The 26,145-nt window shown below is 54.7% G+C and overlaps 1 protein-coding gene across 9 annotated transcripts in view; it reads right to left on the reverse strand.

Annotated features, from left to right (window-relative positions):
- AFAP1 (actin filament associated protein 1) overlaps positions 1–26,145 on the reverse strand; it is a 149,555-nt gene that overhangs the window by 22,254 nt on the left and 101,156 nt on the right. For all 9 annotated transcript variants that reach the window (XM_043573051.1, XM_043573049.1, XM_043573048.1 and 6 more), the window contains 5 exons: positions 25,736–25,831; positions 22,815–22,896; positions 17,434–17,583; positions 10,678–10,889; positions 6,177–6,322 (listed from right to left, as the gene is read on the reverse strand). In XM_043573051.1, the coding sequence (XP_043428986.1) occupies positions 6,177–6,322; positions 10,678–10,889; positions 17,434–17,583; positions 22,815–22,896; positions 25,736–25,831 (686 nt within the window). The remainder of the gene's footprint in view (positions 1–6,176; positions 6,323–10,677; positions 10,890–17,433; positions 17,584–22,814; positions 22,897–25,735; positions 25,832–26,145) is intronic.

The raw sequence follows: 26,145 nt of genomic DNA on the forward strand, positions 1-26,145 counted from the left end.
AGACTCCCAGCCGGCAAAGCTGAAGTATTTACTATGCGGCCTTTCTGGGGAATGTTCGTGGAGCCCAAGCTCCTTAGGGCACTGTCAGCACGCGTTTCTCCAGTTCCCAGTGTTCATGCAGCATCGCTACCTCAAGCCACTCGCCTCCCGTGGGTGCCTCCTTCCCTGACAGCGGCCAACACGTCTCCAGGGGGAACGCCGGATGGGGCCACCCCCTGCTCTGAACTGGCGGCCGTGACGCTCCCAGAGCAGTCAGAGTGCCGCGTGGCCTGCGGGGCTCCACCACCAGCCCGCTACCTCCCTGCTTCTCCCTCTCACCAACCACCCTGCAGGCCGCCCTGCACAGCAGCTTTGCTCCCGAGGTCCCTCTGGTCTTTCAGCCCCGGTGGGAATTTACCCTGGCACACGAGAGCCCCTCCCCGAAACCCCACAGTAAGGGCTTCAGTGCTGCTACCCTTCTGCTTGTGCATATTGCTAATCGCCACCTGATGTGTCTTTATGCTCGTCCCCACGACGTCAGCCTCAGGAGAACATGGCTGTGGTCGCTCTTGCCTATTCCTGGACCTCAGGAATCTGGCCACAGGGCGCTCGGCCTATACGTGCTGGATGTGTGCACGTGTGAACGGTTTACTCGTGAAGTTTATGTTTGTGAGAAGTGAAAGACGTAAATACCCAGGGAGGAGATAACCTAGATAGCATCCTCTCTAAACTAAAATAAAGAAGTAAATAGCTAAACTAAAGTAGCCTCCGGACTTCAAGATATATTACAAAGCTGTAACCATCAAGACAGTATGGCACTGACACAAGAACAGACACGCAGATCAGTGGAACAGAATAGAGACCCCAGAAACGGACCCACAAACGTATGGCCAACTAATCTTTGACAAAGCAGGAAAGAATATCCAACGGAATAAAGACAGTCTCTTCAGCAAGTGGTGCTGGGAAAACTGGACAGCGACATGCAGAAGAATGAACCTGGACCACTTTCTTACACCAGACACAAAAATAAGCTCAAAATGGGTGAAAGACCTCAATGTAAGATGGGAAGCCATCAAAATCGTCGAGGAGAAAGCAGGCAACAACCTCTTCGACCTCAGTCACAGCAACTTCTTACTCGACACGCCTCCGGAGGCAAGGGAAACAAAAGCACAAATGAACTACTGGGACCTCATCAAGATAAAAAGCTCTGCACAGCGAAGGAAACAATCAGCAAAACTAAAAGGCAACCGACAGAATGGGAGAAGATATCTGCAAATGACATATCAGATAAAGGGTTAGTATCCAAAATCTACAAAGAACTTATCAAACTCAACATCCAAAAAACAAATAATCCAGTCAAGAAATGGGCAAAAGACATGAATAGACACTTCTCCAAGGAAGACATCCAGATGGCCAACTGACACATGAACATCATCAGGGAAGGACAAATCAAAACCACAATGAGATACCACCTGACACCTGTCAGAATGGCTAACAACAACTCAGGCAACAACAGATGTTGGCGGGCATGCGGAGAGAGAGGATCTCTTGCAGTGCCGGTGGGAACGCAAGCTGGTGCAGCCGCTCTGAAAAACAGTACGGAGGCTCCTCAAAAAACTAAAAACAGAACTACCCTACGACCCAGCAATTGCACTACTAGGCATTTATCCACGGGATACAGGTGTGCTGTTTCGAAGGGACACAGGCACCCCCATGTTTATAGCAGCACTATCGACAGTAGCCAAACTACGGAAAGAGCCCAAATGTCCGTTGATGGATGAACGGATAAAGAAGATGTGGTACAGATATACAATGGAGTATTACTCAGCAGTCAAAAAGAATGAAATCTTGCCATTTGCAACTATGTGGATGGAACGGGAGGGTATTATGCTAAGTAAAATTAGTCAGTCAGAGAAAAAGAAAAATCATATGACTTCACTCACAGGAGGACTTTAAGAGACAAAACAGATGAACGTAAGGGAAGGGAAGCAAAAATAATATAAAAACAGGGAGGGGACAAAACAGAAGAGACTCATAAATATGGAGAACAAACTGAGGGTTACTGGAGGGGTTGGGGGAGGGGGGATGGGTTAAATGGGTAAGGGGCACTAAAGAATCTACTCCTGAAATCATTGTTGCACTATATGCTAACTAATTTGGATGTAAATTAAAAAATTAAATTAAATTAAATTAAGTTAAAAATAAAAGGGAGGAAATCCTACCATATGTGACAACATGGATTAATCTGGAAGACACCACACTAAGTGAATTAAGCAAGTCACAGGACAAATACTATATGCTGTACCTTTATTATCATTGAGGTGAGAAAATAGTTTTTAGTCTCTATCATCCGCCCGGTTTTGTTTATATAATTGGCTTTCCAAGTACAAAACGAATGTGATATTACAAAAAGGAAAAGTTCTTAATGAAAACTAATAAAATGTGAAATAATCATGTTACTAAAAGAGGTACAGAAAAAAAATAGTCTGGAATAAAAATACATGTATTTTTAAAAAATTGTGTTTCTTCACGGGATCTTAGATTTCTACGGTAGCTAGGTGCATAAAAATGGGAGAAAATGAAACTGGTGAGGGCAGGCCTGGGAGAGAGGTCTTACAGCGAGGCCAGCCTGTGGTTCTGTGAGGAGAGGAGGAGCCCGTGGTCCGAGGGGGCCCCTTCCCATCTGTCTGTCCCATCCGTCTAAGCACAGGCACCACCTCTGCTGGGCCAAGGCCACGGCGCGTGGTCCCGCCTCACACGTGCACTCTTCAACGTGAAGAGAACGGACACAAATGTGTAGGATGATTCTATGAAATTACATATAGGAACAGGAAACGTGTAGGAAAGAAAAAGACAAGAAGAGAAAAAACTTAAACAAAAAATTTAAGAACTCTGCCATGACAGAAGGTTTTTTGTTCAAAGATATGTATTTAAGGTTTTCTAATTTACATGTCCCATTTGAAGGCATCATGGGCTGAGTCACCGTGTGCACGTGCGGTCGGCGAGCACTGTGACACACAGCCGCCGTGGTGGTCACGGACCGCGTGTCGGGAACACGCACGGCGGGGACCGTCGAGTGCTTGACGTGTGGCGGTGGGCACGCTGGGGCACAGTCGCCAGGAAGGAGTGGGCTCCAGCAGGGGCGGGACAGAAGCCAGGAACAGACCCCAGAGAGGTCGCGGACACGCGGGACGGCCCCGCTGGAAGAGGCCTGGGCCTTACGGCGGGGGACCTGCACCCCCCCCCCCACAGGTCTCCGGGCCCTAAGCTGCAAGGCGAGCCCCGTCTGCGTGCCAGGCCCCCGTCTTCTGCCTGCTGCTCTTTCCACAATAGGGGTTTTAACCAAACATAAGAGTGGACATGAGATAACAGAGCACACGCTACCTGCTACATCAAGACCGTACGACGCTCCCAGAAGTACGCGTACCGTGGTAAGATACGGACTGCCAAGTGCACGGATCTGGGCCACTGAGTGCACTCACGCTGCTGGGCGGCCGTGGGCACCGCCCTCCACCCCCAGACCTTCCTCCTCTGAACCTCCGTCCCCATGACGCCCTCCCTCCCTCCCCGCCCCCGGGGCCCTGGGCCCAGCGTCAGCTTCCAGCCTCCAGAATCCGCCAGCTTCAGACCCCATGGGAGCGAGGCAGACAGACCGCATCCTCTCGCATCTGACTTATTTTATTGAGCACCGTACCCGCAAGGTGCGTCCCTGTTTTGAGGGGTTCACGGGAAGGTGACTCAAGACAACAGCTCCTTCCGGCCTGTCCACTGCCCTCTCTCCGCCCACCCTGATCCACAGCCTTTTAGCGTGTCGTCACTACTTCGATAGCCTCCTCGTGGGTCTCCAAGGGAGCGTGACTTGAAATCAGGGTCAGGAAGAACATTCAGAACGCCTCTCTTGTACCATATAATCGATACATCTCGCTGAAAGCTAGGCTAGGCCGTGGGAAAACAGGTTCCAACCGTTCACCATTATTAATATTCTGAAATACGCTACTTTTCCCGGGAGAATTTAAATTACTATATTTTTACTGCCCTCTTCCCAAAACACATCACTGTCCTTTCCCCTCACACATAACCAACGCACAGACACTCCCTCCCCCCTCCCCCCCCCCCCCCCGCCCAAGACCTTGGAAACATTCATTAACCAGCTGCCATTTGCGTCAAAGCAAAAATTAATTTAATCCCAGGACATTTATTGTACTGGCGAGCTGCCATAATTTATATTCTGAACATTATTTACTTGTTAAACGTCTTCTCTCAAGTTTTGTAAGCATTTTTAGCTTGCAAACTGACAAACGAAAATACACTTTATCGCTAACATCTATAAAGATTTTAACGAGGTACCAAAGAGTCTTGCAGCCATAAACTCCTTGCACGCATCTTTTTAATAAATGATTTCTCAATATTGCAATCTACGTTCCTTTCTCAAAAATGTGGCCTCCCCACATTTGGTTTAGATTAATATTCCGCTCATTTGGAAAGCCAAGTTTTGTTCTGGGGGAAACGCGGCCACTCGGGGCCTGTCAGACACGCGATGAGTACTTTGGTGATTACAGCTGAGGTCACGGGTGCACTCGGAGAGGCTCCAGAATCCAGTAAATTCCGAAGAAGCAGCTAAAAACCATAACCTCCTTTATGTCACTCTAGACATGGAGATTTTGCAAAGCCCAGTGTGATATTACATTTCTTAAAAAGCCGCTTGATTAAACGTTCTTCAATGACTGCATGTGCCGAATGACGAGGGGGGTTCACTGCAATTCACCTGCATTTTGTTGACCAGACAGGGTGTTATTACAGAGAAACGACGAATATGAACAGAAGAGTCAGTTGACTCAGTGACTTGACTGAGTCACTCTGATTCTGACACTAAGAACAGGAAGTCCACACTTGAGAAAAACCGCTAAGCGTTACTGGAGATCTGCTGGAAAAGCTGTAGAAAACTAACTCATGTTGTCAAGGCTATTGATCCACCTCAGTTGGGGGTAACACGTGGCTCGATCCCTAACACGAGCCCACGTTCCTCTATCCGCCCCAGAACATCTCAGCCAAGCAAGAAATGTTCACTCCCCAGTGCCGCTCGAGGGACGCAGGAACGCGGCTCAAATTCGCCGTAGACACCACGTGTGTGGCAAAACGGCTGGCGGGACTCGGGGGGAGCAGGCGAGTGCCAGTGTGGACACAGGGGCTCATCTTCTTCGCACTCAAAGGGACTGCCGGCACGTTTAGCAGCACGTGTGGATGGTAAACCCCATCACCCGCTTTGTTCCTACCCACCTCGCCTCGGCCCCAAACGCAGACCCTCCGTCCCTACAGACTGTCTGTGAGGGAAGCAGACGCAGGCGCCTGGGGATCGCAGACGCGAGACCGGGAAAAGCCTGGCCTCTCCAGAGGGAGCCGAGGCACCGGGAGCCTACAGACCACTTGTCCGGAATCTCCACGTAGTAAATGCTGCGCGGGACCCGCCTGGGTTCCTTCCTCCTCACCCAGCACCTCCCCAGCACAACCCCAGGGCGCAGGCTTTCAGACCAGTGTTATTATGAAACTGGTTTTGGCCCCTGGAACTGCCCGCAAGAGTCTCGAATGCCCTCAGGGGTCTGGGGCCCTCACCTTGAGAGGTGCTGCTTTGTCAGCATTACATTACAGAAATAGCAATCAAAGGGATGTTTTCAGACATACAAGCCTTTTTTTAAAAATGAGATCGCAATTTAAGTTTTAAGAGTACATGACTGATGACTCTGAAAATTCCGCCCCGGTGACAGCAATATGGAAGTCATGTGTCGCATCAAAGCGTTCCCTGAGCGCAGGGGCCAGAGACCTACGGCCCACGGGCCACGGCCAGCCCATTGCCTGTTTCCGCAAATAAAGTTTTATCGGGACGCAGCACGGCCATTCGCTGATGCGGGGTCTGTGGCTGTGATGGCAGAGCCGGGCAGTTTTAACAGGGAACGTGGCCCACAAAGCCGAAAACACTTCTGGCACCTGATGGAAAAAGCCTGCCAACCTCTGCTCCGATAGAAAGCGCTCCAACAGAAAGTGGGAATGACAAACATTTCAGCAAACTTCAGGTCAATGTAACGCCAAAGGGAGAGTCTTTAGTGGTTTTCCTTCCCCCTGAGGCTACGCACACAGGCAGTGAAAAAATCCGTGAAAAGGGAGCACTGTTTAGCTTTGGTGCCACTTCCCAGGGGTCTTACCAGAAGGTTTGCTTGGCCGTCTGAATGACGTTCGCGGACGTCTCCACGTCGATGTAGTCGTAGTGCAGGGCCCCGGGGTCTGTGGAGGAGCCCGTCTCAGCCAGCAAAATTCCGAGCCATCTGCCCATGTCCTCTGAGGAGGACGCCTAGCGGGGGAAGGGAGAAGCGTGCATTTACTTAAGTGATGGTAACGAGCCCCACACTTCCCAACTCAGCAGAGACGGAGCGGCAGAAAAGGGAAGGGAACAGGAAGCACGGAGCGGGCACAGAGGACGGAGCCACGGTCCCGGCCTGAGTGACAGGCCCACGCTGCGTGCACACCAAGCCTGGACACCGGGAGTCACGCACGGACTTACACCCAAGGAAACAAGATTGAGCCCCGCGATGCCGTCCGGTCTGGGGAACGGCAGCAGGTGCAAGGTGTGGAAATTGCTATGGGAGTGAAATCGCAGCTGAAGGAAGCAGCCTAGAAAGTGTCTGGCCAGAAAAAAGGAGCCCCCCCAGCCCCGGCCAGCCTCACCTGGCATCTGGATGGGGCCCGTGCCTGTGGGGGGGCCAAACTCTGTCCCACTGAGGCCCTTGGTGGGGGGGGGGGGTCTCCTAAATGGGCCTGAAATGGCAAGCTTAATTCTCTTAAGATAGCACAAGAAATCAGCGAAGTTTTCTACCAGTTTATATAAGTGTAGACGAGCCTATATAACTTTATATAAACATAATCACGTTTCACAGTCATTGCCCTGCTTGGTGCATGGTATAGCTTTAAGGTGTTCGAAATGGTCCCCATCCCAAATTTGATCCGTTGAATTTGCAAGTCGGAAATATATCTTTAAGACCCTGTTCATTAACTCTTTAAATCATCCTTATCGTGTGATTTAGAAAATCAGATACTTTACTTTGTAACGGTATTTGAAGCATTTGATTAATCAAAATACAATGTTTAAAAAGGTAGGGGATGCTGAGTTATTAAGCACATAAGTTAACAGAATGAGAAAGAAAAGAAGTATTTTTACTAAAATGACTAAATTTTAATATAAAGACAGATCTGCTAAGTTAAGCTTAAAGACTCCAAGAAAATGAAGTTTTGCATTCGTAGCCTTGGCAAGTTGAACGCTGATCAGAATACACATAACTGTAAATATTCCCAGAGCCATTAACACGAGAGGAGCTATTTTTCTTGTGATCATAAAATTGGCTGGCAGTAACAGCTCCCTCCTGGCCGGTAGGGCGTGAGGCCCCAGGACAAAGCAAATGGACTCGAGTTATGTGCCTCCCCGGGGGAGAAGGTAACCAATGTTTGGGGAGTAAAAGTGAATTCATTTAAATACTTGGGTAAATAAAAATCCCAAATGTGTTGTTCTCTTTCATCTTTCTGTCCTTCCCCAAACAAAATCTGGATCAAGAAAGTATCTATGACTCAATCTACACTGAGGCATCTGTAACTATTTTATCTAAGCATTTTTAAAAGTGTTTTCACACGCCACGTAATGTGTGATTGATATAGTGACACTAGAGTTTATTCGTTGTTTTCCTCATAGTTTATAAAATTTTCTAATAGGCTTTTTAAAAAGTAACCCTGTGATGCTGGACTGAAATTAGAGGTCTTGGTTATGATCATAACTTTTAATACAGATGTGGGTGTGTGAATGCACATATGTATATACATGCACACTTAGAAATATGTACCACACATGTAACACATACACATGCACGAAGACATGTAGTGCACGTGTGCTACACACACACACACACACACACACACACACACCTATTTCCCATTGCCACTGGGGGGATTCCACGAGGAGCTGTCCGGAGACACGGCTGGTTCCCAGGCCTGGGCCAAGGGAAGGTACGAGATAAGCCTGGAGCATCTTACCGTATCACAACGTAAGGAAAGTGCTCAAAGAATGACGGGGACCATGGCATCTTATTACAGGGACACAGCAAGGACCACAGGGGCAAGCAAAGTTCAGAGGGACTTCTGCTGACCAAATCTGGGAGTTTTCCACCAAATAAGGCATTATAATCACTGAGAAAAACAATATGCCGTGAGTCCCTGCAGATATACGTACATAAGGGATTCATAATTAACGGGAGGAAGGGAGAACCTTCCTTACAGTAGAGGCTAACTAAGGAGCACAAAGTGTGATTTAGTTACCACGACGATGGTCGCCTCATCAATGGATGCCAAAATTAGCAGGTGAAATTCTGAGTGATAACAGGATATTTCCACAGACGGCCTCGAAGTAACTTCCCCATGATGCTTTTAAAAACAAAGGGAGGGGCGCCTGGGTGGTTCAGTCCGTTAAGCGTCCGGTTTCGGCTCAGGTCACGATCTCTCAGTTTGTGAGTTTGAGCCCCGTGTCGGGCTCGGTGCTGACAGCTCAGGGCCTGCAACCTGCTTCGGATTCTGTGTCTCCCGCTCTCTCTGCCCCTCCCCTGCTCATGCTCTCTCTCTTTCTAAAATAAACACTGAAAAAAATTAAAAAAAAAAAAAAGACAAAAGGAAGACAGTAACTGCAGGGGGAAGCCTTGCAGACACCCTGCCCAAGGCATCAGTTACCACCACCAGCCGAGGGGCCAAGTGACGGATGCGCCTGCCCATGTGGCCTGCAGCACACAGCCCTGCTTCCACGGCTCCCGCCAGGGAGGCCTGCCCGCAGTCTAACAGCGAGGAGACAGAGATGCGCCCAGACTGAGGGCCTCCATGCAGTAACTGGTCTGTAACCTCCGCACGTCTCTGTGCCAGGAAAAGAGCCAGCTGGACCAAGAGGCGTTGGCTGGCGTTTCCTCGTGCCTTCGAGGAACACTGTGGAGATCAGAAAAGCCGACCAAGGTCGAAGAATCAGGTAACAGGAGGGTGTGAACGACCATTTCCTGATTTTGATAATTATACGGCGGTTTCGGTAAGGGAATACTTCTGTTTTTAGCACATGTGCAAGGAAGTATTGATGGAATAAAGGGGCAACGTGGCCGTAAAAGTCTGAGAAAGGTTACACAGAAGGAGAGGAAGGGGGTGCGGGGGGAGCGCCCGAGATCCCGCTCACGGCAAGTCGCTTCTATTGCGGGATACGGTGGAGGGTGCTTGGAGATTTTCCCACTGCTAGCACAACTTTCCCGTAATTCTGAGACTGCCTCCAAATAAAAGTTAAAGTGACCTTAGAAGACATACAGATTATAGTTACTGGCTGGCGTGCCGCATCTCATGACTGACCGAGGTGGGGCTGCCTGCGGGTGGCCGTGTGCGTGCGTGTGACTAATGACGGGGACAGGGAGGAAACACGGGGAAGGGGCCGCCCCGCCCGCGGGCTGCAGACGCACAAGGGCGCCTTCCCTCCCTGGCTCCCCGCCCCAGGTCTGCTGCCCAGGCTCAGCTCGCACGGGAGACGCGACCCGCCTTGTTTCACAACGAGGACGTTGTCTCCTCCTTTGGGTTTTCACCTCTCTCCCCTGCGCCCACTCTACGGTTTTCGGCCCACGTGTGCAAAAGTGCAGATTCCGGCCTGACACTCCTGTTTTACAGGCGGATCAAAGGGCCATGAGGGGAAAAAGACGCAGTGTGATCCCGCTGTTCCACAGCACGGGGCCCGGGGCCCGGAGCACATAGTGGGTCCTGGCCAGCTTCGCAGGCCCGCAGCCCCGTGGGAGGGAGCACTCCAGTGCTAGTCTGGTCCCGCCCCTGTCGGAGACAGTTTCTGTGAAAAGAGTCTCTGGAACAAACACCTGTCTCCCATCAAGACCTCCCAGACCATCGACTGCACAGCCCGTGCCCACGTGCTCTGAAGTTCACACGCCTGGTGTTTGTGGACACGTGTGTGTGCATGTGCGTGTCTTTGTGTCTAAGTCATGGTCATGTGAATGAACAAAGGGCCAGAAAAAAGAAGGTCTGAATTAATAGGGGGTAGAAATAAATTAATAGTATAATAGATGAAAAATAAAATCGGAAGTTGTCAGCAGATAGTGAAGAAAGCAGTGTCGACTGCTTTTCCGCGTCAGCGAATAACAAGTTCCCAAAAAGCCGGCAAGCACGTAACGCATGCACACCAAGCAGAGGGCTCCTGAAAGCGAAAGGTGTTCTTTTGGGATTTCCGTGTGACTGGCCTGTGAGCCGCCGTCTATAAGGTTGTCTAAAAACACCTGTTCTGTCTGTGAAGAACATTCCGAAGGGCAAGTGAAAGAAATACCATTGTTTCAAAGGTAGACCATCGTTAGGGGAGAAAGGGGTGACTTTACTGTGAAAAAGCAGTGTGCTGTGTGGAACCGTGTATTTAACCGCGCCAATGCGCGCACACGACAGGAAGCGAGGTGGCGTCTGGAGACGGGGGGCCTGCACCGTGCAGTGGGAGGGGGCGCTGGCTACTCGCACCATCACAGAGAGGAGGTCCCCACGGCACGCACGAGGGACACGACCGGAAGCACGGTGCCCCGGGGCCGGCGGCGGGGACCGGGCAGGAAGGAAAAGCGCCCGGCGGGTCTCCGAGGGTGGCCTCGGGCAGCACCTCACCTCCAGCACCGCGACCTCCTGTCCATTGCGAAGCAGCCGGAAGGTCAGGGGGTGTTTGGAGTCCAAACCGGGGATCACGTCACAGCCGCGCAGAGGGATGGAAACGATGTGGGTCTTGAGGTCGGTCCTGTCCTTGTGGAAAATGAGCTTGTTGTCCTTGACCCGACACCAGCGCTCCCGCCAGCGGCTGTTGGAGAGCACGTTGAGATAGCCTGCAAGGGGACCACGGAGACGGTCAGCGCGGAACCGCCCCCCGCACACCTGCAAGTGCAAGTTTACGGCAACGGGAAGGGCTGCCCCCACCCAGCGGCTCCCTTCACGCAGAGTCGGGGACTCCTGGGAAGGCAGGCGCCCCCTCCCCCCAGAAGCCCCTGAGGGCCCGCATTGGGGGTGGGGGGGGGGGTGCATGCCAGGGAGTGGTTCTGGGAAGGTTAAGGGTTTCGTGGCCATCTGGGGTCGGGCTGGCCGAGCTGAGCCCTCGGTGTTTGCAGGGTGGGAGGGAAAGGACGCAGTGGTCGTCTTACATGACCAAAGGGACACCATATGGAATAGGACGAGATTCACTCCGGGCAGCTGCACAATGACACAGCCGGGGCAGAAGTTACGGGAGGCAGATTGTGGCATCACGTGAGAAAAACACTACCCAAAGAGGAAACTCTATTCGCCTACTCTGCAAGGAATAGGAGGCCTTGGGGGGCGCTGAGTCCCCCGCCGCTGGGTGCATTCGAGCAAATGATGGAAGGTCCTGGGCACGAGAGTCCTACAGAAAGAAGGCAAAGATGCCTCCTGGCCTTTCCCGCAGCCCTCGCGTTTGACGATTTTGTCCGACTGGTGGAGCGCACCCAGACGGGACGGGAACGCCGGAGTCTGAAGGCGTAGGTCTCTGACACTCAAGACACCATCGGTATGTGAACTAACAGGGCAGGAAACCAGATTTCACAGGGTGGCTGCTGCTTCCTCCCGCTCCGTGATGCTAGGAGATGGCTGCCCCCCGCCCTTGAGACGCAGGAAGGGAGTGCGTGGGGCTTAGAACCCTGGCCAGAAAGGAAGAAACGATACAAGGATTTCACAAGTCATTGCACTACTCCTCCCACTCACGCATGCGTGTGCACACACCCACACCCACACCCACACCCACACCCACACCCACACCCTGCTCAAAAACAAAACAAAGTCTCTCCAATTTGGGTTTTGTATCGCCTTTTCCAAAGGGTTTGGGAGCACGCATTTTGCTTCTCTCCACGTCTAACACACACAGTCCTGCGTCTCACACGCTCCATTAGCAAAGGATAAATGCTATACACAAATCACAATCACAAAACAAAACCCCCAACACACAGGTAAGTTACAGGGCCCATAGTGGTGCTTTCTACATCACGTATAATCATTTGCTCGATGAATTCACGCATAAAATGCACAGGCAAAATGTTAAGTCTTCATTCGGCTCAGGGTGACATCGGTTCTACCGCAAGGTGCACTGCTTCTCCTGGAACTAGAATTTTCATTTGGGGCTGAGTTGCTGTACTTGTGAAACTGGGGAACAAGGGGAGAAGCCAGCCCATCGGCTCAAGTGCCTGGGACCCGAGCTCCTCGTGTCTCACACACCTAGGAGAGGCTGCAGGGACAGGAAGAGAGGCTGGAGTCCAACCGGAGTCTGAAAGGGCTCCTTTGTGAAGGATGGGGTCTCTCTGGACCTGTGACTTGTTCAGGCCAGCGACTGCTCTCCAGGAACTTAGTGGACACACGGGTGACCAAGTTTCACCAGGAGGCGGTGGGCTCCAGGGCACTGACAGACATTGTGACTGGGGCTGGCAGGAGCAGTTCAGGGACAGGGCGGCCTTGGGGGGACAGGAGGTGCCTGGATTGTTGGAACCTCGGAAAGCATCACGGGAACCCGGCCTTGGTGCGCAGGGTGATGGGGGAGTGAGACGCTAGGATATTTATTGAGGAATGTGAGCGACAAGACCTAGGAGCTAGATGTCTTCTCAGGAACGGCGACGACACTGCCTTCACACTTGCACGTGGCTTTCCACTGCAGAGCTCGACACGTGGGGGCACTCTCGCGCGGGCACACGGCCCTGCAGCATGGCAGGGGCAGTTACAGAGCCCGGCTCCACTAACCAGGGCGATGGTAATCTCTGGAACAGGTCCAGGCACTCTCGTGATATTTTCTTCCCTGGCTGAATCTGGCCCAGAGTCACCAATACTATCAATTTCTTGACATCTGAGTCCCAAACGGAATGGTTACACTGGACAGAGCCTCATTTTGTTTGAGCATGACACCATATGAAATTACCGTATTTGACGCCTTCCTCAGATTTGTTTTCAGTTCCCAAAAGGGAAAGGCAAAAGGGAAAATCACAGTGCACGCGAGGCCGGTCTCTACACACAGTGACCACCACAGTGATGCGTCCACATCGGGCAGCAGGCCTCCACCACCAGGCTCGCTGCCCTTTGCTCTTCCAGAAAGGGGTGGCCTAAAAATCCCATCTTCTGGGGAGGGAGCACAGGGAAATGACACACAGCCATCTAGGGCATCTGGAGTCACGGGGTCGGGGGACACGGATCCCGATTGGGCCCCATGCACATTTCAGCTGTAGCACACACCCACCACCAGATGGTGCCAAAGCGCAGCCAGGCCCGCTAAAGACCGGGAGGGACGGGTCCTGCCGCAAGAACCGTACCCCCCAGGCTCAACGGCCACCCGGGTCCGGGTCAGTTCCAGGAACCGCACGAGGCAATTCGGAGGCAATTTTATTTTTATAAGATCCCACCCATCGTGTCAGGTGAGACGTCAGTGTATCTTAACAGTTTGGGAATTTCAGTGTGATGTTTTCAGATTAGTCTTGCTCTGGACGCTAACGTTTCTCGCGAAACCGTGGCAAGAGGCTCAAGGTTCCCTGAGAGCTCGATGGGCCGGAGACTGGACACACACTCTCGCATGCGGCCGTTTGGATCGCTGGCGTCTCAGGCCTCAGCGCCAGGTGCTCTCAAGCACAAGCAGCTGGGGAGAGCAGGCGGGAGCGGGGCTGAGCGTCCCGTGTTCTCCGCAGGGCGAGAAACGTGGCGTCTGCCTGCCAGGCTCTGGTCCCCTCTCGGGAGGGCTCTGGTCCCAGTGCGATGGTGGTTTCACTTGCGGCGAGCCTTGGCTTACAATCAGCCGGGAGGAGACGCCCAGGGGAAGGAGGGGAGACCACACGTCCTGACGCTGCCACTGGCTGGTCCCGGTCCCGCCCACAGCAGAACTCCCCTGCCCGCCTTAGATGCCTGCCCCCCAAAGGCTCACGTGTCCAAGAACGAGGATGCCAACACCCCAGGGCAGCGACTTATGTCAAGGACTCTTTCCTCCCCCTTGATTAAAGGTCACCTGATGTCCTGTGGGGCAGGCTGTGACAGAAGGGGAGAGGTATAGAGTTTCCCCGCGTGCCAAAAAACCCTACTGTTGACAACTCCACAAAGTCACAGAATGCTAGATGTAGAAGGGACCCTGGGAATATCCAGCAAGGCCTCTCACTAGCTCAGGTCATGCTGCCTCCAGAGACCTCCGCCGTAGGCCCGGGACCTCTCCTTTCACCCGCTTCTGTATTTCTCAGTACCCAGGCTGCTCCCCCCAGGACTGCCCTCACGCTGCTTTGGTCTGTCTGTCCGTCTGCTTGGGTTTTTTAAAATAAGCTCATCAGGTGAGCAAATAACAACAACATTACTTATTAAACACATGGAGCTTAGTGTTTCATGACTTCATCTTTAACTTTCTTAAGAAGACCAAGTAAGAATGGGCCCATTTCCCAGAGGAGGAACCTGAGGCCTAGACAGATTCCACAATTTGCTGAAGGTAATTCAGCCAGTCGGTGGGCGTGGGCTGCACTGCCCCTGTCTGCCAGGCTCTGCGCCGGGCACTGGGGCGTGACTAGGGAGCCAGGCAGTGTGAACGTGACCCAGGAGGATGGGAGGGACAGCTGTGGAATCAGGCTGGGACACGACCATCAGAGGCTCTGAACCGGGAGGCAGAAGCAGTTCTTGTTTCGGCACAGGACCCTGAGTTGTCACAGCTCGCGCCTGGTGGCCTGGAGGGCACAGAGACGGCGGCCGGGTGGGGCTTGCACGCTGGTCCGGCAGTGGACAGACGGGGCAGAGAGGATGAGGACACGTGTCTCCCGACCCCTGCCGAGTGTAGACAGGGACAGGCAAGCACCAGAAGGGGGCCCACAGAAGATCCCTCTTTGCGGGGGGGTCTGGTGCACGTCTCGGGCCGCAGCCTGCGCGTGGCGGTATGTGAGCGCACCGGGCTGACGCTCACCATCACTTCAGGGCCTCGGGGCGGTAATGGGCAGCGGTACAGGGCTGGCTGGGCTGACCTGGTCAGCGGCCGCGGGACCCACTGCCCCTGCCCACTCCCCGTGGAGCGCCTGCAGAAACCATCTCCTACCCTCACTGCATCGTTATTACACACCCGGAGGCCCACCTGCTGGGCCGCATTTCATGGCAGGGCTGGATTTGAACCCAGGTCTCGATCGCTCCCGGGAGCTCGCGTCAGCCCGCCCAGCGGCACGGGCCTTCCGGCCCGTCCGGCTCAGCTCCCCTCTGCCTGCCGCACGGGGCCAGCGGCCGCACGGCCACCACTCGGCAGGGTTGGCGTCTCTGGCCTTTATCCAGCTGACATTTTCTGCGTCAAACTTTACAGACGTACTAGAAAAACTGAGAAGAGTCATTCTCCTCCTGCCTCTCTCTCCAGACCCCTTCTGTGGCCCCTGGACCCAGCGAGGATCTAAATGACAATTTTAAAATTTGTCAGAGAAGGTTCTCTTAACAGAGACGAAAGATATCCGCTGAGCAGCTTGATAGAAATCCACACCTGCATATTACAGGTTTCAGACTCACCCTCTCTGCCCTCTGAGTGACCAAGCGTTTCCAAGAAAGTACCAGCAAAGGCTTTCTGGCAGTGCCGGATGGCCAATACAATGAGGCCGTGTGCGAGGGCTTATGAGCGGGGGAGTCTCCCGGGGAGCGAAGGGCTATGCAGAAGGGAGCTCCAGGGAAGCAGCAGCGTCGGGCCCGTGGGCCAGCTGCGCCTCCACGGGCTGTGAGGCTCCCGCAGGCCAAGGCCTTCCAGAGCTCGGCGTCTGGACCCTGCGGTCTAGCTCGCCTCCCACGTCCATGTTTGCTTTTCGTGACAGAATTTCTATTTCCTTTTTTGGATGGCTCCCTCCTCGCATCTCTAATCCCTAACTCCCCTCCAGGGCCAGTGCGAAAGGAGGGACGGTCCCACACCACCCGGAGACTCTTGCCGCACCAAGAGAGTCAGAGGCAAAAGGGAAACAGCATCCTGGCGTCACCCCTCTGTGCTAGAGCCCTGCCCCCACCCCTGCCGTAACTTCAACAAGGTGATGCCCCCTCCTTCACGTAGGGCAGTGGACAGAGCATCAGTCAGCCCGCCCCTCTGACCCCACTGCCATTTGCCAAGTTCGGGGACCTGAATGCACGGGCTCCCAGACCCTTGGCCTCCTTCCGCTACCAGGGCGCTCCCCGACAGTCCAGAGATGGCAGCTTAACGGGACCTCCCTGAGAGGACTCCCCAGCCGGCTTCCACGGCACGTGCGCCACCACCCAGGGTTGCCCCGGCCCGACGAAGGACAGGTCTCTACAGGGCCCGCGGGAGTCTCATGCGTGTGGCTTCCTCGAACCCCGACGTCAAGGCCAGAAGGGGGCCGGGACTCCCCGTGACCTGCCCTCGGGGTACGGCACGTGCCTGCGTCCAGCACTCCGCAGCCTGCCCCTCCGCCACAGTGCTACCTCTCCCTAGCGTCCTCCTGGCACACGGCTCGCGCCCTGGCATGTGACAGCTGCTGAATTAACTTCCCCTTGTCTGTATGGCCAACTCGGGCACTTGGGGCGGCATTACTTCCCAGTAAAGCCCGATACCCCGGGCCGATGGATGCTCGCGGAGAGAGGGGTGAACAGGGCGAGTCGGCAAGGGGAGGGGACCAGGGACCTGCAGGGACAGAACACTGGCTGTGCCGCGGGTCTACGAGCACCCACAGCCTACCCTCGGTTCCTAATAGAGGCCAAAGCCCCGCCGTCCGGCTTTCGGTGCTATTCTCCTGAGAACGGCTGCACGGTGGCCAAGGAAACAGGACACCTGTCCAACCTCACCCTCCACTTCTCCCCAGAGGCTGTCCCACTGGGCCTCCACCTGGCCAGGGTCCCTGTGACACTCTCCCGCTGTGCCGGCTTCCCTCCTCTGTCACCAGGCCGCACTGCACGTCTCCTCCCGTGACTCCTTGTTCACACGGGAGGGCCGGGGCCGCTTTGCGGGTGCCCGCCCCTTCCTGGACAGGGCAGCCCCTCGGAAGGGACTTGAGGTGACGGGCTGAGCGACAGCACCGCCAGGATGCTCGTCCTACCGCTGTAGCCCGGGGGGGACGTCAGCGGTGACCCCACGCACGCCGCACCGAGCCCCACGCTCCCTCCTTCGCTCGCCAAGGCACGTGTGCCCCAGCTCAGAAATGCTTAAAAGGACCCTGGGAGAATTTCACGGGATCACGGCAGGAATTTGTTTTTCATCTTGAAAGAACCTCGGAGATGATCTCAAACCCCGGCACGATCTTTTATTAATCAGGGCAGAAACGTAGCGCCTTTTCCACCATTCAGATGATCACAAGCCCGACTGGGAAAAGCCCGCGCGATGCAGAGGCAACTCCAGGAAAGAAGGACACAAGTGGGGTGAGCGCCACTCCCGGCCGGGGAACCCCGGCTTACCGCAGGTGGGGACGTCCTCCTCCGCGGACGAGGTCTGCTCATCCGTCGAGGGCTTTTTCTTCCCCAAGCCGATGATCTTGGTGATCTTCTTCCCAGTGACTTTAGACACGGTTCCCTTGGTCTCTGATTTGGAACTTTTCTTCCTCTTAACTGTTAAGAGTGACGATGGAAATGAGAGAGAGAGTGTGTCAGTTGTAGACTTTAACGGAAAAAGTCAGGGACAGAGCATAAATCGCAGTCCATTTTATTTTCCTCAATTTGTACTCATTGAGCACCTGCTATGAGCCGACTGCTGGCGTGGACACAAAAGAATACAGCAAACAGGTGTTCAGAAGGAGTGTATGTGCTAGAGACGATGCACACGGGTGTGCAAGCACGTGTACACACGCACACATGCAGTCACACGCAGAGGAGGCCTGATGGCAGCCGGGCCCGCACGGTCTATACTGGGGTGACGTGGACAGGCCCTGGGCGGTGGGCAAGCCGCCTGGAGGGGCCACTTTGAACCGCCAGCTGGGAGACGAGGAAGCAGCTGGACCAAGCGAGAGCCTTCTGGACAGGGGGAGCGTCAGGAACACGGAGGCTGTGAGGCTGGAGGGAGGGAGGGATGTAAAGAAGCAGAGCGGCCTGGGGAGGGGCTGACGGAGGGACAGGGGGACGTGGGTCCTCCCCAGTCCCGGGAGCCCTCCACCAGCCCCTCACCCTCCCCAGAACGCCCAGGACGGCAGCTTCCATCTGCACCCATCGCGCTCTGCTTTGGCCTGCACGGCACGAAGTTACGAAGTCGCACTGAATGTACCAAATACACAGACGCCGTGCACCAAAATGACTTCGGCTCCCCTTGGGAAACAGAAACGTCTGGCAACTCGGGACCCCCGTCTGGGATCTCGCAGAGATCGGAAGGTGCGTGAGAAAGCGCACCCGGAACCGGGGGCAAAGGAAGACCTTTCCTCCCACGGCAACTGCGCGAAGGAGATGTCACTCACCCCCCTCACCTGGCGGCCACTGCGTCAGGCACCTTTGCCAGAACCGCACAGGACAATGAGCCTCCGGGAGGGGCAAGTGTGGCTTCACGACGGAGGGCGGTGGGCCGGGAGAGGGGCTCCCCATCGCCCTCCTGGTGTCGCCGTGTCCAGGGTGACTCGAGCCTCCCCATCTGTAACCCACAAGGGGTCTTTTGACAATGTAATGAAAGTGAGGACCTCTCTCCCCTCCTGCTCATCCTGGGCCCAAAGGAACATACCTTAAACACACACAGAATAATTTCAGAGACAGGGGACTGGGGGGTGAGGGATTACAACCCTAGGCCTCATTCCTAAAGGCCCCTGTAACACAGACTGACACGATCGCTCTCTCGATGGGGGTGGGCGGGGGGGTTGGGTGCTTCTCTCTCCTCCAGTCCCAATCTGCCATCCGTGAGACACCAGGCACAGGCCCACGTCCCACCTGGCCCTGGGGACACTAGGCGCGGGCCCACGTCCCACCTGACCCACGGGACACCAGGGGCAGGCTCACATCCCACCTGGCCCTGGGGACACCAGGCACGGGCCCACATCCCGGTCCCACCCGGCCTGCTCTCGCACTCCCTGGCCCGGCAGACTCAGCACCATCCCGAGTTCGAGTCACTTTGTGTTCACCGTTATTGCCTCTCTAGAAAGAAACGACGGTTGAAAGACAAGAAGCCAAGCCAAACTTCTGGGTAAACACAGCCTTTGTTCCAGACTGAAAGTAGGTGCCCCCCAGAACCCCTGCATTGAAGCTCCAAGCCCAGTGCAGCTGTATTTGGTGATGGGGTTACAGGATCATAAGGGTGGGGCCCTGATCCCAGAGCATCAGTGCCCTTCTTAATAAGAGACTGAACACGGAAGAAAGGCCACATGAGGACACAGCGGGAGGCGGCCGTCTGCAAGCCAGGAAGAGGCCCTCACCAGCAGACAGCTCTGATGGCACCTCCAGGTAGGGCTCCCGCCTGCGGACCGTGAGAAACGAACGTCCGTGCTTTCAGCCTCCAGGCTGTGGTACCTCGTGAAGCCCTGGTGTGACACAGGCCCATGGATGGACCACAGGACAAGCACCCCGCCTCCCCTACGCTCTCCCAGCGCCCGCCCCTCCTCTCTTCAAATAACACACCAAGAACCTGTTGCCATCTTGGTGGACTGGCGCATTCCCACCCCACCCCCCCCCAGCTACCCCCAGACGTGGGCGTCCGCGGTCGGGACGACTCTGTCATTGTGCTTTCCGTGTGGCCACACCAAAGCGTTTCAGAAGAGCCTCGAGACCACCTCTGACCGCAGTCCCGTTCAAACTAAGCTTTGAAAGGAAGGCGCTCCCGGCGTGCCCTGAACACCCCCTTCCGCAGAGCTTGGGGAGCACACGGAGTTCTTCCTCGTGGCTCAGAGCGAAGACGTCACATTTACTTCTGATTCTACCAACATTTTCTCCTGCTGGGGAAGTACCTGACCACCAAGAAAAGACCCGATGCTTCTAATTCCCTGAAGGACCGCTGATTAGTTTTTTACAAAAGCAGAAGGGACTCCCTGGAAGGAAGAGCCAAAGTATGTAGGGACGTGAGAATGTGTTGATGCTGCTTGCTACACAGAAGGCAGGATTTGACACACGTAATGGAATTATGAAGACACCTCCAAGACTCAGAACTCTCCAATAAATTCAGAGACCGGGAAAGCCGCAGGGTCCAAATGTCACACTCCGTCAGTGCTTGGCAGGCAGTGAGGGACAGACCACCGAAGCAAAGCCAACTCCCAGCATTTTGAAAGCCATAAATATCATCAGCCCAGACACATCCCTACGGCCAGCGGAGAACCTGAGTCACAAGACGGCTAGGGACATGGGGAGCTGCGTTGAAATCTCTCGACTGCAAATCGGTCATGAGTGAGAAGGTGGGTGCTTAGGTACAGATATATTCTCTCCCCCTCTCTCTCTCCACACACACACACACACACACACACACACACACACACGTATATACAGACATTCGTATCATTCTGCGAACCTAATTTCCAGCAGGGACCCAGGAGAGGAAATGGCAAACAAGGACAGACACCAACAACGTGTGCCGTGCCTCAACATCCGAGCAGGGACCGGAGATTGTATGTTATTCTGTTTTGGGGCAAAGTGTAAAGACTGCTTTTCGGGCTTTGATTACACATAATGTGCCCACGGAAGACGCAGATGATACCTGCCACTGAGTAACTTCCGACGGAGAAGACTAAAATTACACCCAGACACGACCGAGCTAGGGAATCGCAGGGGCAAAGGCAGAGATCGTGACCTTCCGGCGTGAAGCTTGTAGTATCACAGTAGGCCAGCTTACTTGGGTTTTAACATTCTTAGTGCCTGGATTGCTATTTGGTTTAAGGGGACTTCCTTTCAGAGCTGGGAGACGCCTGCTCGGCACAGTGCATTTGCGCTGGGTGGGCGGACCGCTCCCCTGGGAAGCCAAGGTCATGGGGCTGCCAGCACACAGGCTGTTGGCTTTGCACAGGGGAAACGTCCCCACGACCCACAAATCCCAGCCTCCTCTCAGGCCACACACCCCGGGAAGGACACAAGCCACAGGCTGGGAGAGACTACATGCAAAACACACTGATAAAGGACTTGTATTCAAAACATTAAAGAACTCTCTAGAGTCGACAATATGAACAAAAACCCAATACAAATACAGGCAAAAGATCCGGGCAGACGTTTCTTCGGGTGAGATGTGGCGGGCAAATGAGCACGTTAAAAATGCTCAGTTAACATCGCTAATCTTCAGAGAAGTGCAAGTTCAAGCCACAACTACGTAGCTCCACACACCCACAGAAAGGGCCGAAATGTATAGAAGAAAACAAAATGACAGCGGCAAGGTGGTGAGAATGCACACGACTGACAAGCCCACGCCCCTAGATTTTTATCCAACAGAAACGAAAACCTGTTGCGAATGTCTAGGACAGCTTTGCTCACTGCGCTCAAACCTGGAAACCCCCAGCTGTCCAGGCGGTGGGGGGATACCCAAGCCGTGGTCCACACACGCCGGCATGCGGCTCGGCCACACAGAGGAGCAGACTGTGGGGCGTGCTACAGTGTGGGCGCATGTGCAGGGCGCTGAGCTGGACAGAGAGGCCAGACCCAAAGGCCACGTACCGCCTGATTCCACTCGCAGGGCCTTCTGGAGAGGACACGATACACGCCAGTGGCTGCCGGGGGCACGAGGGAGCGTTTCGGGGTAACAGAAACGTTCCACATCTTGCCTGCGGTGATGGTTAGAGGCCCGTGTTTGTCTCAGCTCAAAGAACTATGTGCCAAAAAGCGTGGATTTTACTGCACAAATTTACGCCTTGTGAAGCTGACTTAGAAAAAGAGAATTCAAACTCCATACGCCCACGTTCACAGCAGCTCCATTCACGACGGCCAAAACGTGGAGGAGCCCAAACGTCTGCTGATGGAGGAACGGATAAACCCAGCCTGGTCCGTCCAGACAACGGGATGGCAGCCAGCCTTAAGAGGAAGGACACCTTGACAGCTGCTCCCATGTAGACGGACCCTGAGGACATCGTGGTGAGTGAAACAAGCCGGCCACGAAGGGACAGTACCGTACGGCTGCACTCATGTGCGTTTCCTCGAGCTGTCGGGCTCACAGAGACAGAAGGGAAAACGGTGGGCACGGGGGCTCAAGGAGGGCAGGGGAGCCACTGCTTCCTGGGGACAGAGCGCCAGTCTCACGAGACGAAAAGAGCCCTGGACGGGGATGGTGGGCGGCGGCACAAGTCCGTGAGCGTCCTTAACGCGGCTGAGGTGGACGCAAAATGGTCGACGTGGTCAATTTTATGTCGTGCGTATTGAACCACGGCTTACACAAATGGTTTTTACGTGAAGGTGAATAAAAGACGTTTTCGGAACCTCTGATTTCAAATGACCAGAAGTCTGTGAGCCTGGCCTTGGCGTCCCGCACAGGGGATGCTGGGAAGGGCCCTCACGCAGCGGGAGGGCTTGCTTGGGCTCTTGGGCTACATGCAGGTGACGTGGAGCGGGCCACGGGCTGCCGGCCACACTGCCCACTCACTCTTCACGGACACCCAGGTCTCCCCACTGCAAATTCCTCTTGGCGATACATCAGGTCTGGGAGCCCGAAGGTTTAAATATGCGCAGGGCACCCGCAGGACGATGGGGAAAAACCGAGGCCAGGGCTCGGCAGGACGGCAGGCGAACACATGGGCTCGCATCGTCCAAGGGGGTTTCCGTGCACTTCTGGGCGATGACACACACGACCGAGCCACCGAGCAGATGGTCTCAGAGTTCACAAAGCCGACTAGTTTCTTAAATTTTGTTTCTCACTTTGGTTTTTGCTTTGTGGTTTACGTGTTTTCGGCACGAGCAGAACTCACCTTGTTCTTTTCCATTACACACGGTGATTCCGTTTTCGGTAGCGCCCTCCCCGTCGGAGCTCGGCCTCTCAGAAGACAGTTTCTGTGAGGGCACAAAGGACCAAGTTATGCTCACGGTGGTTCACGCTGGCCGAGTGACGCATCCCGGGTCAGTCAAAAGCCCTCTCCGCAGTGGCAGGAAGCGCGGGCCAAGTTCGCGACAGCCCAGGAGGAGCCGGGGCTCGAGCACGGGGCGCACCGCTGGCCGGCTCGCTGCTACAGCTCCCAGACGGCGGGGAAGAGGGAAGAACTCGCCAAGGTGGCGGTGCTCACACGCGCTCTATACCGCCCCTCACCCACGTCACCTCTTGCAAGCAATTTTGAAAAACATTCAGATTGCAAAAGGACATTCCCCTCACCAAGCCTCACCGAGCCACACGATCCTCCCAGAAATAAACAGCCCACCACCCATCTCCTTTCTTCCTGTTGTCTGCCAATTACGGGGGAAGGTCAAAGATCTGCTCGTAACAAACACTCGGAGGACACACAGAGCCCAGCCGCTGTCAAAAGCGCCCAAGGGCACACGCGCATCCGCGCAATCGTTTGCGTCCGGCATCTGATATAGGGAGCGTCCTCAGGACCCTGAGCGGCATGCCACACGATCCTCCCAGAAATAAACAGCCCACCACCCATCTCCTTTCTTCCTGTTGTCTGCCAATTACGGGGGAAGGTCAAAGATCTGCTCGTAACAAACACTCGGAGGACACACAGAGCCCAGCCGCTGTCAAAAGCGCCCAAGGGCACACGCGCATCCGCGCAATCGTTTGCGTCCGGCATCTGATATAGGGAGCGTCCTCAGGACCCTGAGCGGCATCTGAAGAAGGGGTAGTGTTTAGAGCCGGAATCTCCATCCTGGCCAGAGGCCCGTGGCATCATGGTGGAGGAAGTGGACCTCGGGTCCAGCCCCACAGAGCCTCGGCCAGAGACAGAGAAAAGATCTGGAGGATACCAGGGCCCACGCACCATCTGCTGCCAACGCGGGGTCTGGGCCGTGCTGCCCGAGGACGGCAGACAGGCACCTGCACTCCCGCGGCGGGGCCCGGGAGAGCCGCACTGAGGGAATTGCGTCATTTAGTGGGAACCGGTCATGTGCCGGGTGCCAGGGACAGAACGGCTGCGAGCCGGCACTGCTCCGGTCTCGGGCCAGGAAGCACCCCTGGGCTCCGGGTTGGCAGGCCTGGCCAGGCACTAACAGGACAGCCTTGGAGACCAGAGAGAAGGAGAACGGCCAAGGGATGGTGAATGGGGGGCCCTGACGTGCTGCCCATAGCGAATGGGCCCCAGAGCAGCCTGTCTAGAAAGCAGCGTGCTTAGCAACAGGAAGCGAAATCTTAGAAAAGATTTCCACCGCTTGGTCTCGTAGGCCAGCTCCTGGGAGTCTAATCTCAGGTAACAGAGACGCCAGCAAAGACTTGTGGGAGAGACTCCCAAGTGCCGTGCCGTTTGGATCTGTCTGAAGAGGGAGACGGGCCTGGGGCGGGAGACCGATCCGAACAGCAGCAGAGGCACAGGGCTTTGGTACGAGACACGTGCTGAACACGCAGACGTGTTTGCTGCCCCTTACAAGCTTTCAAAACTGGGAACGTTGCTCATGACACACACGTAATGGAGGAAAAGCATGAGCCATGCTATGCATCAGACCATCCAAGCCAGCTAAACCTACGCACTGCTACGGGGAGCTTCCTCCTCCGTGCGGTGGCCTCACGAGTGACTTCCTTCGTCCCGTTTCTATTTCTTGGCCTTTCTGAGTTTCTACAGCGAACAGGCGTTAGTTTTGCTATCGGGAGAAAAACAAACAGGCCCGCCGTGTCCCAACGTCTGGGTGAGGCCTGTGAGGTTAATTTTACGTGTCAACTTGGAGGCGGTCGGTGGGGTGGATGAGACTGCCCCGCTACGGTGTGGGTGGGCCTCACCCAATCAGGTGAAGGTCTGCACCGCGCAGAAAGACCAGCCTTCCCCAGCAAGGCAGGATTCTCCAGAAGACTGCCCGCAGACTTCATCTCCAGCCCGCAGACCTACACCGTACATTTTGGACTTGTCAGCCTCCATGATCACATAAGCCAATTCCGCATAATAAATCCCCTCACGTATAAATGAGTGTGTACTTGTGTGTGTGTATCTGTGCACATACACACATGATCTTATATAAAACATTTTATATTTAAATTTTATACGTTGATAACACACACACCCTATCAGTTCTGCTTCCTGCAGAATCCAGACTAAAACGAGAAGAGACAAAGAAGGATCCATTCCCTGGCTGTGGGAGCCAGACAGGGGGGCGCAGACAGAGGGGACTCAGAAGCTTCCCGGGACCCAGGCTACCCACAGAAGATCTCCGCGTGTACAGACACAGGAAGCACGGCCAGAGGGGGCTGGGCGTGTGCGCCACAGTGACGGGCTTCCACGTTTCTGGCAAGAAAGGCCAACCCTCCAGCCCCTGTGCGGGGCGCTCACTGCGTCTTCCCACAGGTGAAACGCACGCAGAGCAGAGAGGGAACGTACCCTGGTCTGCAGGGAATGATCGCATCCCGGGTCTTCGGGAAGGCGCACTTGTGTAGCGCCTGCTGGATTCCAGACACACACGGGCAGAGCGGCATGCAGAGCAGCCACATAACAGCCACGACTTTGAGCAGCTCCAATCCATTAACACCTTTAGCCCTGTTTCTGTGTCTGTCGCTGGGAACCTCAAACCAACCACGCAGTCTACGAAGTGACTAACTCAGGCTTTGTACGGAGTAGGCACTTGAGGCATAAGCAGCTGAATTGCATTTTTTCTCCCAACTTTAAGTGCTCGAATCCTCAGAGAACGTCACCAAGACTCTGAGGGAGGCCTACATCGACTGCAAGAGTACCACTCCCGGGAAGAAACACGCCCTTACCTTCTCCAGCTCCGTCTTGTGCACTGGGGAGCTTGATGGCGGAGGCCCCTCTGAATCCGCTGGGCCGCTGCAGCCACTGTAGACCTCTCGGATCACCTGTAAGAGGTGTAGACACGTCTGAGCTCTCGCAAAGGCAGGGACACGTGGCGCGGGAGGAAAATCCGTGGGCGCGAAAGCTCGTGGCTTTAAGTTCTAAGATGCCATCTGTTCACTCACTCACCCACCAGACGTGTCTCCGATCCTGGACGGACACAGGCCATGCCCTGCATTCACGGGCCTTCCAGTCCAGGATTATCTAGAGATCACAGTGAACAGTGGGTACCCCCCAAACATGAAGGGAAAGACAGCAGAAGGGCCCAAAGACCGGAAGGTGATGTTTAACAAAAGGGGAGTGGCTGATCTGTAAGATC

This window comes from Prionailurus bengalensis, chromosome B1, assembly GCF_016509475.1.
Source record: "Prionailurus bengalensis isolate Pbe53 chromosome B1, Fcat_Pben_1.1_paternal_pri, whole genome shotgun sequence".
Lineage (NCBI taxonomy): Eukaryota > Metazoa > Chordata > Mammalia > Carnivora > Felidae > Prionailurus > Prionailurus bengalensis.